This window comes from Pimephales promelas, chromosome 13, assembly GCF_988280905.1.
Source record: "Pimephales promelas chromosome 13, fPimPro1.hap1.1, whole genome shotgun sequence".
Classification (NCBI taxonomy): domain Eukaryota; kingdom Metazoa; phylum Chordata; class Actinopteri; order Cypriniformes; family Leuciscidae; genus Pimephales; species Pimephales promelas.
Window position 1 is genome coordinate 28,804,554 of NC_142781.1, and position 14,026 is coordinate 28,818,579.

General features: G+C 33.0%; 2 protein-coding genes across 6 annotated transcripts in view; one reads left to right on the forward strand and one right to left on the reverse strand.

Annotated features, from left to right (window-relative positions):
* nkain2 (sodium/potassium transporting ATPase interacting 2) overlaps positions 1-14,026 on the reverse strand; it is a 224,750-nt gene that overhangs the window by 177,464 nt on the left and 33,260 nt on the right. For all 4 annotated transcript variants that reach the window (XM_089118839.1, XM_089118838.1, XM_089118836.1 and 1 more), the window contains 2 exons: positions 8,062-8,128; positions 2,467-2,576 (listed from right to left, as the gene is read on the reverse strand). The gene's annotated coding sequence lies outside the window, so the exon portion shown is untranslated. The remainder of the gene's footprint in view (positions 1-2,466; positions 2,577-8,061; positions 8,129-14,026) is intronic.
* Positions 1-14,026, forward strand: part of trdn (triadin) — a 49,316-nt gene that overhangs the window by 4,859 nt on the left and 30,431 nt on the right. For both annotated transcript variants that reach the window (XM_089118834.1, XM_089118835.1), the window contains exons 3-5: positions 4,762-4,815; positions 7,568-7,699; positions 12,921-12,947. In XM_089118834.1, the coding sequence (XP_088974960.1) occupies positions 4,762-4,815; positions 7,568-7,699; positions 12,921-12,947 (213 nt within the window). The remainder of the gene's footprint in view (positions 1-4,761; positions 4,816-7,567; positions 7,700-12,920; positions 12,948-14,026) is intronic.

The following is a 14,026-nucleotide window of genomic DNA, read 5'->3' on the forward strand; positions in this document are numbered from 1 at the left end:
ATAGATAGGGTGTCCCGTTGGCAGGCTGCTATCAGCCACCGCCTCATTCATGCAGAGTGCTGAAAAAGTCCTTGTAGGACACTGTTTTACCTTGTATTACCACCTGGTGATATATTAGAGTTCATCGTTGATGCAAGGAAGATGATAGAATGGTTGTTTTTTGTTGCTGAATTATTGAAGTTGCAGTCAATTGTTTCTCAGTGCGATTCAGTAATTCCAAAATGACAATTTTGAACTCCTTCAACTGTTGAAGTTGACTAAAAATTGTCATTGTTTAGAAGGATTTATCACTGTCATTGAGATCACATCACAACTCATTCACAATTCATTCCATCAAAAGCTCTAGAACACAAACACATTAACCCATTTTTGAAAGTATTTCAAAATGGAAACATTAGACTTTCATGTAGTTCACTACATGAAATACACCACCCCACATTGTAGGTGTCACATTTACATTTACTTATTTCTAATAAGTTTCCCTCCTTTTTCCACCCCGTCCATCATCATGTGTCATCCTGTTGCCATCCAATAAAAAGCCCATACATTATACTGTGACGACCCCTGTTTACCACCTGGTAAAGACTCTCTGCCTGCAGTTCAATGCTAATGCCTGTTTGTGTGTGTGTTTGTGTGTTTTTTCCTGCATGCAAACAGGGAGCAACTGTCACTCTCATCTCAAACATTCATAGACATGCAAATTTACTGAACCATCTAATATACCTGTCATGAACACGACATCACTTCCTCTAGACTGTCATGCATTCCATTCAGAGTGACACTACACCTTTGACTTTATAATGACAAAGTGAATTGTGGAACTAAGTTCACTTTGAAAGCAGATCAAAATATAGCTAAAAAATAAATAAATAAGTGCTTCTGATTTTAGACACCTGATCAAATTTTACATCCGTTTAAATCACCTCCAGAAAAAAAAAAAATCTCCTTTGGGGTGTTGTGTATTAGAAAATGCACAACTGCGTAATTAATATTTCTCTTTACACTTTAAAGAATAATTAGCATTTGTATCTTGCTTTCCATTAGTATATAAATAATTGATCTAAAATGAGATCAATTTACTTTACGCAAAGTTACATAATGTATCTTGAATTTTTCTAAACCACTGGCAAATACTTTGTTCTCCTGTTATTAGATAATATAAATAAAAAATATGATAAATAATAATGTAATATATATTATTCTTCAATCTCAATACTAAATTCTGCTTCAAGTACAATTTTCTCCTTTTAATATTTAGATATTTAAAAGAAAAATACAACTTTTTCCTTTAAGGAAAAATAAAACGGTGAAAAAATAGTCAAGTCAAGTCACATTTATTTTTATAGCGCTTTTTACAATAAAGATTGTATCAAAGCAGCTTCACAGTGATAACATGAAAATAATACAACACAGATCAATAATATTGTTGAATATTAACAATATTTAATACATTAACAATATTAAATTATAAATAAAAAGATGTTGTGTCACCAGAATGTAAGTGTTTGTCTTTCGTAGTGCATAAAATAATGGTTTATTTTGGTCTCAAAATGAAACACATTTGCTTTGCAATTATTTCAACGTGAAACTAAATTAAGCTCACGAGACAAATACTCTAAATAAAAAAATACTCTATTGTGATTTACATTTAAATTAAGACCTGATATCATGGTATGGTCTTGATACATAGGCCAGTATGGCTTCATCAAAAAGCTTGTGGAACTGATTTTCAGCAGGACAAAAATTCCCAGAGCAAAAATTTATTGAACTTCTTAATTCAAACAGCAAATTGTATATTTTTTGAGAGACTTTAAACCATAATTTTATTTGAGCCAGCATGACATCAATAAGCTTTGTGCCAATTGCTCCCTTCCACCCTGTGATGATATCCAACATTCATGAGTTGACGTCTACTTTGCGATATTGCTTTCAATACGCCTCAAATTATTCAATCAATTAATTTTATTCTAACATCGATAACTATGCTTTGAAAGCGCTGTAGCTTGACTTCGTTTATTAACTGTGTGGTATTGAACGGCAACTCCTCCTTGCCATGCAGAATGATTTGATTCTTCTGTTCATTAAATGCACTGAGCAAAACAATGATATTTTTACCTGTAGAATATTAATGCAGTATTCTATGTTGCAGATTTCTCACGTTCTTTACAGGAGAAGGAATATATACTTTAATTTCCCTCTCAATGCACAGCTAAACCTGGAGAAATGGCCTCGTAGGCTACGCGATGCGGAATCACGGGGAGGAAGTTGGCACTTTGGCCCATCTTAACACAGCCTTGCTTTTACAGAGTCTTTACCATTTGACTTCAGGTGGTCCATAACGGTGGTTCTCAACTGGTTTTGCTAATTAACCCAGTTTTTTGCAATGGACATCAAATGGAAGTCCAAAACAGTACTAAAACTGTCAATCCTACAAAACTAAACAGAATTATCCATAAAAACACTTACCTTGTGTAGCTAAATTTCCATGGGTTTTGAGAATGAAGGGATATTATGCAACCTTTTCCAAGTTGCCATCCATCTCTGTTTTGCAAGCAAGTCCGACCAGTTGAGAGCCACTGTTCAACAAAACAACAAAGAGAACATGTAAATCCACCAATTACATTGAATGGCAAGAGTATTCTGATGACAATAAAGGTTGTTTTTACAGGTATAATATATATCAGAACTAATCTACCACTGCTTCAGATAGCAGGATTATGTCACATGTACAAAAATCAACACATATGATTGGTAACACACTGTAATTCCCTTTACTGTTGGAGAGCTGTGGTCATGAAAAGAAGAGTAGAGTGCAGAGGACTGTGCAATGAAAGTGAAGGGTGAGGCTCTGCTCACTTTCAAGACAGGATTCAAAGACTGTGTTTCCCAGTGCCGTGACTGAGATTCTCTGTTGGGAATGATCCCCCTCGTGCCTGAGTTTTAAGATGTGGAATAGTGTCCTCTTTTTGCCCTGGAGTCTCAGTCACATGACTGGTCTATGCAACAGCATAAGTCTAAGTATAAGAAAAACATATGTGGTGTATACTTTCTAAGCAACTGCATCAGAGCTCATCAGAACATATACAAACATAAATTTTACCAATATTATGTACTTTTAAACTTTTAATTTATCCAATTGGCTGTGATTATGCAAAGTAGGGGCTGTTCCTGGATCATAATTCATATTTGGTCACAGAGCAACAATCAACCTACACTTTCCATTTTCCATTCAGGAACATGTCCTAATTCACCGTCACCGTATCATAACCATGAAAAACTGCAGAGCTAGATTTTCAAATATGCAGAATAATGTCACGCACAATGAGAAAATAAATTAATTTTACCACCACATGACATTCCTGTAAAAAAAAAAAAAAAAATTTTCGTGATCAGTATTTTTTCCAATCTCGTTTCCTAATATTTTATTATACCCAATTGGCTTAATATTATTTTTCAGCATTTTTTTCTGCATATCTATCAGTGAGTTAAAAAAAAAAAAAAAACAGTTTGCCTAGGGGTAAAACTAATTAAATAAATATTCATTGAAAGAAGAAAAAAAATTTTTGCTTCTCATGTGCATTTATCTTATTTTAATAATGTTTAGATGAAAAAAAAAAGAAACAGATGAAGAAAAATGATTTTCTGCATTGATTTGAACAGCAACCATCTCACTGTATCACAGATAAGACTGAACCAGCACATTATCACTTAAGCAAACAAAACCAAAGAAGTAAAAAACTGAATTGAACATATAAAAACTGCATTGAACTCTCTGTAATTTGTCCTCAAGATATAGAAAACATCAAGACATTCATTCAGTTTGAGCTCATTGTGTCTTTAGTTAAGCATTCATCTGTATGGTTTTCGATTTCTGTCCCTTATATTGATTTCAATGGTTTAGCTGCACTGCCCAGGGGAAAATGTCTATTGTTTCAGATATCTTTTATATCTTAGGAGATTTATTTGGGGTTATCTGTTATCTGTTATAGAGGATTTTTCTCCTTAAGAGAAATAAAAATAGAAACATGATGCAGAAACAACGTATTGTGGATACAGTAAAGCCCATATCAGATTATTGGTCATGTTTTGATTGCAGACTTTGGAATGTTGGCAAAAATCTAGAGGCGTCACACGTAATATCGTTGGGTCTTTCTCTAAATTTAAACATATAAGCAGAAGACATAAGCAAAAGTGTCCATTTACTCTCCTTTTAAACTTATTTGCTGACTAGAAATACAGTATAAAAACAAAACTCATTTGTATTTTTCCTTTCCTACGAGTCACACTCAAGCACCCAAAAATGTAAAATATTGTCAGTTTTGAGTGTGAAAGCTAAGGCTGAATTTCCATAAAGTGGGTTAAAAAGTGAATCAAACAAATGTCACTGAATTCATCAGTATTGCATTAGCATCTCTGTGTAAAGGAGATGTCACAATTACATTACGAGGCCTGAATTTCAATGCAGCCGGAAGCCGACATGAGAAAAGAGTGTGACAATTTAATTTGCTATGATAAATGCTCTAAAAAAAATGTATTTTAAAATGTGTATGTTTGCAGTTTCAAGTTCACTGTGACATGGATTATGATGTCTCTTTCACACCTTTCCTGTGAATTTGTGCTAAGAGTGATGTGTTTTGTTATGATGGTGGCTAAATGAGCCTGTTTATCCTGCCTACAGTTCTGAGGATGACCCAATGAGAGTGTGTGTACAGTATGCATGTTGCTATCAAACACCTCTGCTTCTGTGTCTCATCCTAACAGGACCTCAGCCACACCGTGTCAGGAAAACATTAAAGGAAGCAGGCAGCCTTAGAGGCAAGCCATCTTATTACATCTTATGCATTCAAGCGGCGATTATGAACAGTCTAAAAAGGGCGTGGTCTTTTTAACCCAAATTTGGGTCAAATATGATGTATTTTTAATTGAAATTTTTAACCCAATGGTTGATTTTGTCCATATTTGACCCAAATTTGGGATGAAATAGTTATCTAAATTAATAAGCCACAGTATCACAAATGTGCCTATAGAAAAATTGCACTGTAAATTGAATTTCCTCATCCTGAATGGCATCTTCAAGCAGCATTTTTAAAGCATGCAACTTATTTTCAATGTCAAGGTGAAAAGATCTTTAAAGGTGATGCGAGTATTTTTGTTAAATACAGACTGATTTCCCAATTTAATTTGTAAAAAGACCTTTAACCTGTTTACTGTCACTCACATTTTAGTTTAGTTTTGAACTTAAATGGCTGTAATTATTGAATGCTTTGGAATACAGACCTATGGTTGGTTTCTTTGTGGCAGATTAATGCAAAAGTAAGTACTTAAAAAAAGGTATAGAAGTTTAGGTTTACTGTAGAAGCAAATGTACAGGACTAAAAAAAATTAATTTTATACAAAACACTGTATATATTTGACAAAATAATTTGCACTCTAAAATTGCTGGAACATCAAAGCCACACACTAATCAAGTTGTGTTCCAAATTTCCAAAAATTGAGCCAGCTAAAGATAACACAATATCCAATTTCAATGGTTTCATTTTCTACACTGTAAAAATGAATACACTTTATCTAATCAATAAAATTGTGGCAACAGATTACAAGCAATATTATTAATTAAATTGAACAACTTTGAATTGAGTAATAATCAAATTATTCCTTAAAAGTTAACACCAAAAAAATAAACAAAAATATTTTAATAACAGACAGACGTCAAAGATTAATTAAGAACTCTTTATTTTATATTGCCAACATTGAAGACACCTGATGTTCGAATCACTGAAGGAGCAACCTAAAACAAACGCCGATCACCATAATGGCGACTTAAATGTAAGGTTTTTTTGTAAGTTTTACTAATTTTAAATAGTTTACTTTTAAGGAATTAATTTGAAAAATTATTACTCAATTCTAATTTGTTAAATTGAATTAATAATATTGCTTGTAATCTTTTGCCCCAATTTTTTTGATTAGATAAAGCGCATTCATATGATGATGACTAAAATATGTCGTAGGGGTAAAAATGCAACAACAAAAAAACGCTTCAAGTGTCCCATTACTGGGATCTAAGAAATCACCCATTTTACCTTTAATTAAGAAATTGTGAGTAAATAATAATAATAATAATAATATCCATCACAATTCGAAGTACCATTTTGTGCTTATTAACATAATGAAATGGTTATGCAAGTAAATTAACGACCTAATAGGCTTTTTAAATTTACATTTTGTAACTAAAACCGCTTTACTGCCCATCTTTACAAGCTAACTTTAACTCATGCAGATTATAGTAGTTGACCACCAGAATATTTTATAATCATATACTAATTTATTCGAACAGGAATAGTGAACATCAGGGTGTTTAGAGGCTAATAGAGGTCTGGAGTCTGTGGATGCAGTCACGTCACTTCTGCATAATGCTGGTAAAATGGCTTTGACTCGGGTCATGCTGTTCACCTGCTGATAACTGCAGACAGACAGGCACTACATGTTGATGTGTGAAATATGATGAGTATTCCGATTTCGATGAGCAGTGGAAAGCATGAAAACCCCAAGCTTATCCAAAATGGAAACAAGTTTAACTGACTTTTATATTTGTAGATCCATATATGCACCTGTCTTTTTTATGACATGTGGGTGTTAAATTCTTTTCAATGCTGAATTTGAAATCATCAGATCTTTTCTTATTATTGAAGATGTCATTCAGGGTCCATAGTACACTGATTATCTGAAAACAGCATGGCCAAAAGTATGTGAACACCTGCTTCTAATGAAATGTTTTGGTTATTGCAGCTACATCATTACTAGAAAAAAAAAAAGCATGGTGAAGCAATCTGTTTAAATTGTGGGTTTTTAAACTATCTGATGCCAAGGACTCTAAAAATAATGATCTAATGTTAATGAGGAATCTCCTTCCAAAAATATATTATATAAAAACCCTTTTATGAAAGAAAAATGATTGCATGATGTAATAAAGGTATATCTTGCCTTCAGAATTGCCATTTCTACGGTCATTAAAAACAATATAAAAGGCAAATATTTCATTTGAAAACAAGCGTATCTGGCTCAAAGCACAATACGATAAAACAAGTGCAGAATACAATTATTTTGTTTTGAAAACAATAATATTATCATGTATCTTTTTCTTCCCACTATGACAGTATATGAGCTGATATAAGAAAAAAAAAATTCACAAGAATATATGCAGACTTGCTTACTGTTGTTATTATTTTTACTGTCAATAATATAAAACTCATGATTTCTTGTCTAAGCAGAATGAAAAAGTAATCATTTCAAATTCAAACCACAACAAGTGCAACAACAACAGCAACTCAAGTCCATGATTTTGAAATGTTCAACCAGGATATAATGATGTGGTGTTCAAGTACTTTTGGCCATAGCTTTTGAGCTGGATTTTACACAGATAACGATTTTGTTTTACGTTTGTAGAGCACTGACAAACAGACAATTGCTGTTGTTATTAGAGCCGGTTATAATGGCTGTAAGTGAATTTACATATTGTTGAGTGTATGGAAATATGTCTCAAGATGCCCTGTCTAAAACATACTTTTAGGGGGTATTCACCACATCAGCACTGATCCAATGAAGGCGGTGAACGAAGCAATGGATGACACTACCGATTGGATAACGTCAATCTTGACTTTTATGACTAATTTGGTAGCACCAGAAGAAGAGGAGGATGAAGGTATAAACTTGTTGTGGCCTTTCTTTCACAATAGCAGCATGATTGTTTACAGTAATATCCACAACATCTCAGAAACCACAGACTAACCCACAGCGGTTTGATCTGACGAGCCATGTGTTCTAATAGGACTTATTAGAAATATGAGCTGGCTTTTATGGTCACGTTCTCCCCCTTCTGCAACCTGGCTTAAACCTGGTTTCCCAAAGGGATTGAAGAGTAGCATGGATCAAATTTGTGCAAATATTTAGTTTCAAGCAATCTATATTCTGACATTATATAACAAGGTCTGCTAGAAAATTGATGGTGTGTGTCATAATCAGAAATATTAAAGGAATGGGTCGCTATTTTACAGCTTTACTCACCAAAGAAGAGTTTTGAGAAAGAGGACGAGGAATTTCTACCAGGAACTGTCTGCCACATGTTGTGATTCTACAAAATAACAATAAAAACCAAACAAAACAGTATCACATCTTTGTCATTAATCAATCTCACACATCATATCTTCTTGGTATCACGATCATAATCTCAAGTTGATTCACAAAGACATATACATAATACGTAGTAACATTTATCCAAGGCAACTTGCAAATAAGAATGCAAGTATAAGCAATTGATTGAAAGGGGACAATACAAGTAGTGCTACTAAGAATTTAATTTGAGTACTTGAGTACCTGAATATTAATTCTAGGAAAGCAAGTCTTAAGTTAAGAATTTGCCTATATATTTTTTTACTGGAAAACAAGACAGCAATTAGGGCTGTGAAATGATTAATCGCGATTAATCGCATCCAAAATAAAAGTTTGTGTTTACATCATATATGTGTGTGTAGTGTGTATAATTATTTTGTATATATAAATAACACATATGCATGTATATACTTAAGAAATATTTGCATGTATATACTTTAAATATATTTATACAAAATTAATATAATACATAAATATAAAAATTTGATATATTAATAACACATTTTTCTTAAATATACACATGCATATATATATATAAACCATATATATTTATATATACACAATAATTATACACACACTACACACACACACATACAGTATGATGTAAACACAAACTTTTATTTTGGATGTGATTATTTGCTTCACGGCCCTAACAGCAATACTGATTAAGAAAATGATGTTTGCAGTTTAGTGCAAGAAAACAAATGATGCACTATTTGTGATATTTATCACTATTGGAGAAAAATGAATCTCAGAAAAAAAAGAGAAGCAAAACAAAACAAGACACCTAAATCTCCCCTCTGTAATTTTGGAAGCTAATGAGTCATTGTGGTCTCATTGAGGGCAGATCATATGGCCGTCTTTAACCACAGAAGCACTTAGAAAGGCCAGAAGACATGTTTATAAGGTGCTCTCTCATCTCCTTTTATCCTGATTTTGTCTCAAGTTTAGTCTAGTTAATTCTCGTTAACTTCCATGACCTTGAAACAATGACGGTAGGTTAGCAAACAAAGCTGCCATTAAAACTGACACTTTTATTAAAGGCAAATATAAGCCTATTTGATTTAATCTTTAAGCAAAATCTCCAAAGATAAATAAGGCCTAAGATTAAATACAGATAAAGTAATGAATCTGGCCACAGACCACTGTAATCAATTAGGAAACCTACAACACCAGAAGACTCATTTTACAAGAGTTTTAGGATCTATAATTCACATTAGTAATATTTAGCATTGAGCTGAGCACAAATGTTTGAAATCCAGCAGAAATAAATTATTATAGAGCTGTCAGAAAACAAATGAAGTACACATGCACAGAAAACACTTTCAGATGCATCAATAAAGAGAGGCACAAAAGTAACATTGCCAAGATTGTTGAACCAATAACACGCTTGGCTAAGAATCTTCATAAGTCACCTTGAGGTGCTCTGAATAAATGCATGTGGACTGACTGCCACATTGCTTCAATACCTCCAGTTATAAATGAATGATCGCAGATAAATACATTACATTCCAACAGAATACAGAATAATCTCAGCAAAACAAAAACATTGCGTACACAGGGTATACAAACTGATCACAATACTAATATACATACATATATGTATACACACATATGGGTCATTCTAGGGATTTAGTAATATTTAATAATAATAATTCATTACATTTAGATAGCTCTTTTCTGGGCACTCAAAGCACTTAACATAGAAGGGGGAATCTCCTCAATTTCTCCTTTATTAAATCTCTTTTATTCTCAACCCCATAAGGGACAAAATGGAATTGGTTTAAAAAGGATTTTACACAAAACTTGTTATAAAACAAGCATCTACCTACTGTTTGTGTCCCACATAACATCATTTTATTGTGTTAGCTATTTATTCCCCAAAAGAATAGTTGAGGATAGTGTGACAGGGTTTGAAGACTGTAACTGGTTTGAAGGGAGACATTGCCTTTAATTTTATATTTTAATTTTGACCTCTGTCTCACATTGTGCCCTTCTCTCTGGGTCAATATCTGCATGCACAGCACAGTCTGTCTGCTGCTGATGAGGCTGCCATTTCTAACATAGGATGCTTGTCAACGGTGGACACACACAATACATCAAATATTCTAAATTATGATTCTAAATCATGATTTTGTTAAGTATATCTTCACTGAAACCATGACTATTTTATATTTTTTATTAAAATTATTCATAAATGAAGTAAAAAAAAACTCAACCCCGTCACAAATTTTCAAACCAGAAAAAATACATTATACAAACAAATACATTATTTGCTCAAAATGGCCACTGCTCCTCTTGTAGAGTAGGAGAGGAGACCATATTCGGCAGTACTGAAATAAGCACATTGTATATCCTTATGGATTAAAATACAATTTTGAAAAAATTATTTTCCATCTTAATTTTATGTAAAGGGGTTGAGTTGTTAAGCTTAACAGTACCCTCCCTGACCATAATACACCTCAAAAAAATTAATAAAAATATGATACTACATACCATCTTCTGCCACTGTTAAAAAAAGACATGAATGATGCCATTTCTGATAAATGAGGACACATATGGGTGGAGTCTAAATGGATGAGATTGGCATGACAGGATTAAGTTCAGACTGAGGGATATAACTTTATAGTCTTTTTTATTTTTAAATATCTTAATTTGTATTTTTATTTTGTAAAACATTTTTCACAAATAAATACTTGCAATATTGCCCAAAATTATATAGGCTACTCTATGCAAATTTTTGCATTTTCTTGTACAAATTCAGTGAAGTGCCTCAGGGACATGACAAAAAGCTTATACGATAGAAATAAGACATCATTTTATTATACAAATTATTTAAACGCAATATTTTTTTAATTAACTATAACGTTAAATGGACATAGGTGAACCACGACTGAAATATATTACTAAATCAATCATTTCCTAACCCAGAAATGACCCATATTAATACAGTATATGCATACAGTATGCATACATACACACACAGATGAAAAGAAAATTCCTTATTTCCCAGAATGCATTACCAGTCTCCAGACAGACGAGTGTGCGCTATTTTGAAACTGAAGATGAAAAATGTCTTTACCCGAGTCGTTCACAAGCAGCACGTGGAGAAGTTGAACTTCATAAAATCCTTTGCCTCGCTAACAAACGAAAGACATGTATATATTTCGAAGTTTTCTTTCAAAGGTCTGCAAGTAAATATTAAGTAAATACAACACTCTTTTGTCTCTATGTATTTCTTCAATGTTTGGCTATGTCGACTCGCGAGGGACCGCTCCAAACGGTTTAGTGCGTGCGTGAACTGCGATTAATTGATAAGAACCGATTCAAATGCGTGAATCATTTGAGAATCGGACCTCGCTAGTTTTGATTCAAAACTGGCAGAAAATACTGAACTGTCCCAACACACTTACATATTGTGAGGGAAAATATTTCCCTGACGAAAAATAATCAATAAAATATAAGTAGAGTTTAGATTTAACCTACTGGGATTTAAGCCTAATTGTTGAATTTAGTTAGTCAGTCTCTATGAGATAGCTACTATAGCAGCTAGTGTGCTCCAAAACAATGACAAAATTAGCATTTATGATGAAAATAAATAAACAAACAAATAAATAGGCCTACATGAGGGTACGGCATTGAAGTCATTGAAGGCTATATAAAGTAAATGTGCAAACACAATTCTATAGCTATACTGTAGCTTGGATGATGATGATGTAAAAGTGGAATATTCTGTGCGGGATCTAAAAAAATCTTACATGAATAAGACCTAAAAATCCTACTTGGTGAATACATTTTTATTGTGAGTGAGATACACCATGTTTATGGATTTCCAAACAAATCATTGCTATTTTATCATACTGAATTAACCCATATGTTTTTGAGAAATGTCACAACAACCAGGGATTATTTTTTTGTTTGTTTGTTTAATGTAAAACTGTAGTAGAAAAAAAATTTTCCATTAGCAAATTAGTAGAAAATGACTCCATGGCTTGAATTGAAATGTTCACACCACAAAAGAATTTGAATTAGAAAGACAAGAAGAGGAATTCAGTAAAATGCAATAAAACAGGCAATGCATTCTGGGAAATAAGATTTCTGCCGCCAAAATGTTTATTTATTAAATACAGTGAAATATATAAACTACATGCACATTTTAAACTGTGCCATTCCAATTGTCAATCTTTAATGTTGTAGCCTACAATATTATTTACCAGACCTGATAGTAGCCTACTGTATACAGTAATGGGAATTTATGAACATTTCATAAACTTACTTACGTAATAATTTCTGGAAATTTCAATCATTAAAATATTACTCTACTCTCTATACAAAATCACCAATATGCTCTGCTTTTCATTTGAGCACAGATGTATCACACTGGAGAAAAACAGGCTCGCCAGATCAATTCGCTCAGCAAACAAACAAGCTGATTAATTATATTCTAATTGCACACATGTAAATGCATCATCGGGCATAAAGGTGGCTTCGCATGCCGAATAATTTAGATTTGAACCTGTTTGTCGCATGAAGATTAATGTGTAAAAAGTGTGAAGTACAAAGATTACAAGAGAACACATGTGTGCGAAGATCTTAGAGGCCAGGAAAAAGTGCTGTGGATCTCAGACAAGCATTTTCCCTTCTCTGATCCACATTTATAATTTATTTAACCCTCATCAATGTTTCAAAAGATCTATTTTGTAGGTTTTTCTCTAACAGTGTCTTCTGTATTCCTTCCTCCTCCGCCAATTTAGGTGATCATCATTTTGTGAAGAAAAAAGGTTAGTATCATTTTCTGTGCTCCTTTCAACATGCACACATAAGAGATGCATCATACCAAAATCCTATTTAAATTGTTTGACATAAATACACGAATAGTGTTTAAAATCAACATGAGTTGAAGAATCCAGTCATATCTGTTAGGATAGGATATACCAAGCCTTTTGCACATCTTAAACACGGCCACTACTTGAGCTTTTCCCCTCTGGCCTGACCTTGAGGAGTACGTTCTTCTTCATGGTTTTCTGAAGCATTTATTCTCCATTTAAAGTGGACTATGGCAGCACTTTAAGGGTGTCAAGTGGTGTTTGGTATAAATAATGATATTCAGACAGTTGTTTTGAAAATTGATGCATTACTGCTGGACTAAATAAATAGCCTATGCAAATCTCCTCGCAAAACACTTCTCACATTAGGTTTGTGAGACTTTCAGCTGTTAATTGAGGAAGTATTAGGGGCAATATTTGAAGAGCAATCATTAGTTGCCTGAAAGGGTGAATTTGTTTTTTTTACATAAAGCAATGAGTTTGGAGTACCATATTCAAATTAAAGCCTCACAAAATATATTACGCTACAAAATGGGTTCTTACAAAGCAGTGTACCTTGTCATTGATTATATTAAATAGTTCATTCAAAAAAATGAAAATTTTGTTCTGAACCCCTATGGTTTTCAATCTTCTGATTCTGATAACACTCTTTTCCATTCAATGACTATTGGCAATAAGTTTAGAAAATTATTTTTTAAAATCCCTAAAATGATTGTAAGCAACGAATTGAAATTGTGCACATAATAAAATCACACAAATGTGAGAGGTGGAGAGGAAGAAATGACTATGTACACTTTTATGATATACTTTATGGTGCTTTTTTGGAGCTTGACAGCCTGTGGGCACCATTAAAAGGGATAATTCACCCAAAAATGAAAATTATGTCTTTAATTACTCACCCTATGAAGATCAAATGAAATCTGAGAGCTTTTTTGTTCCTCCATTGACAGCCTATGCAACTGTTCCTAAAGTTCATAAAGAGATCTTAAAACTAATCTATATGACTTGAGCGGCATAGTCCAAATTTTCTGAAG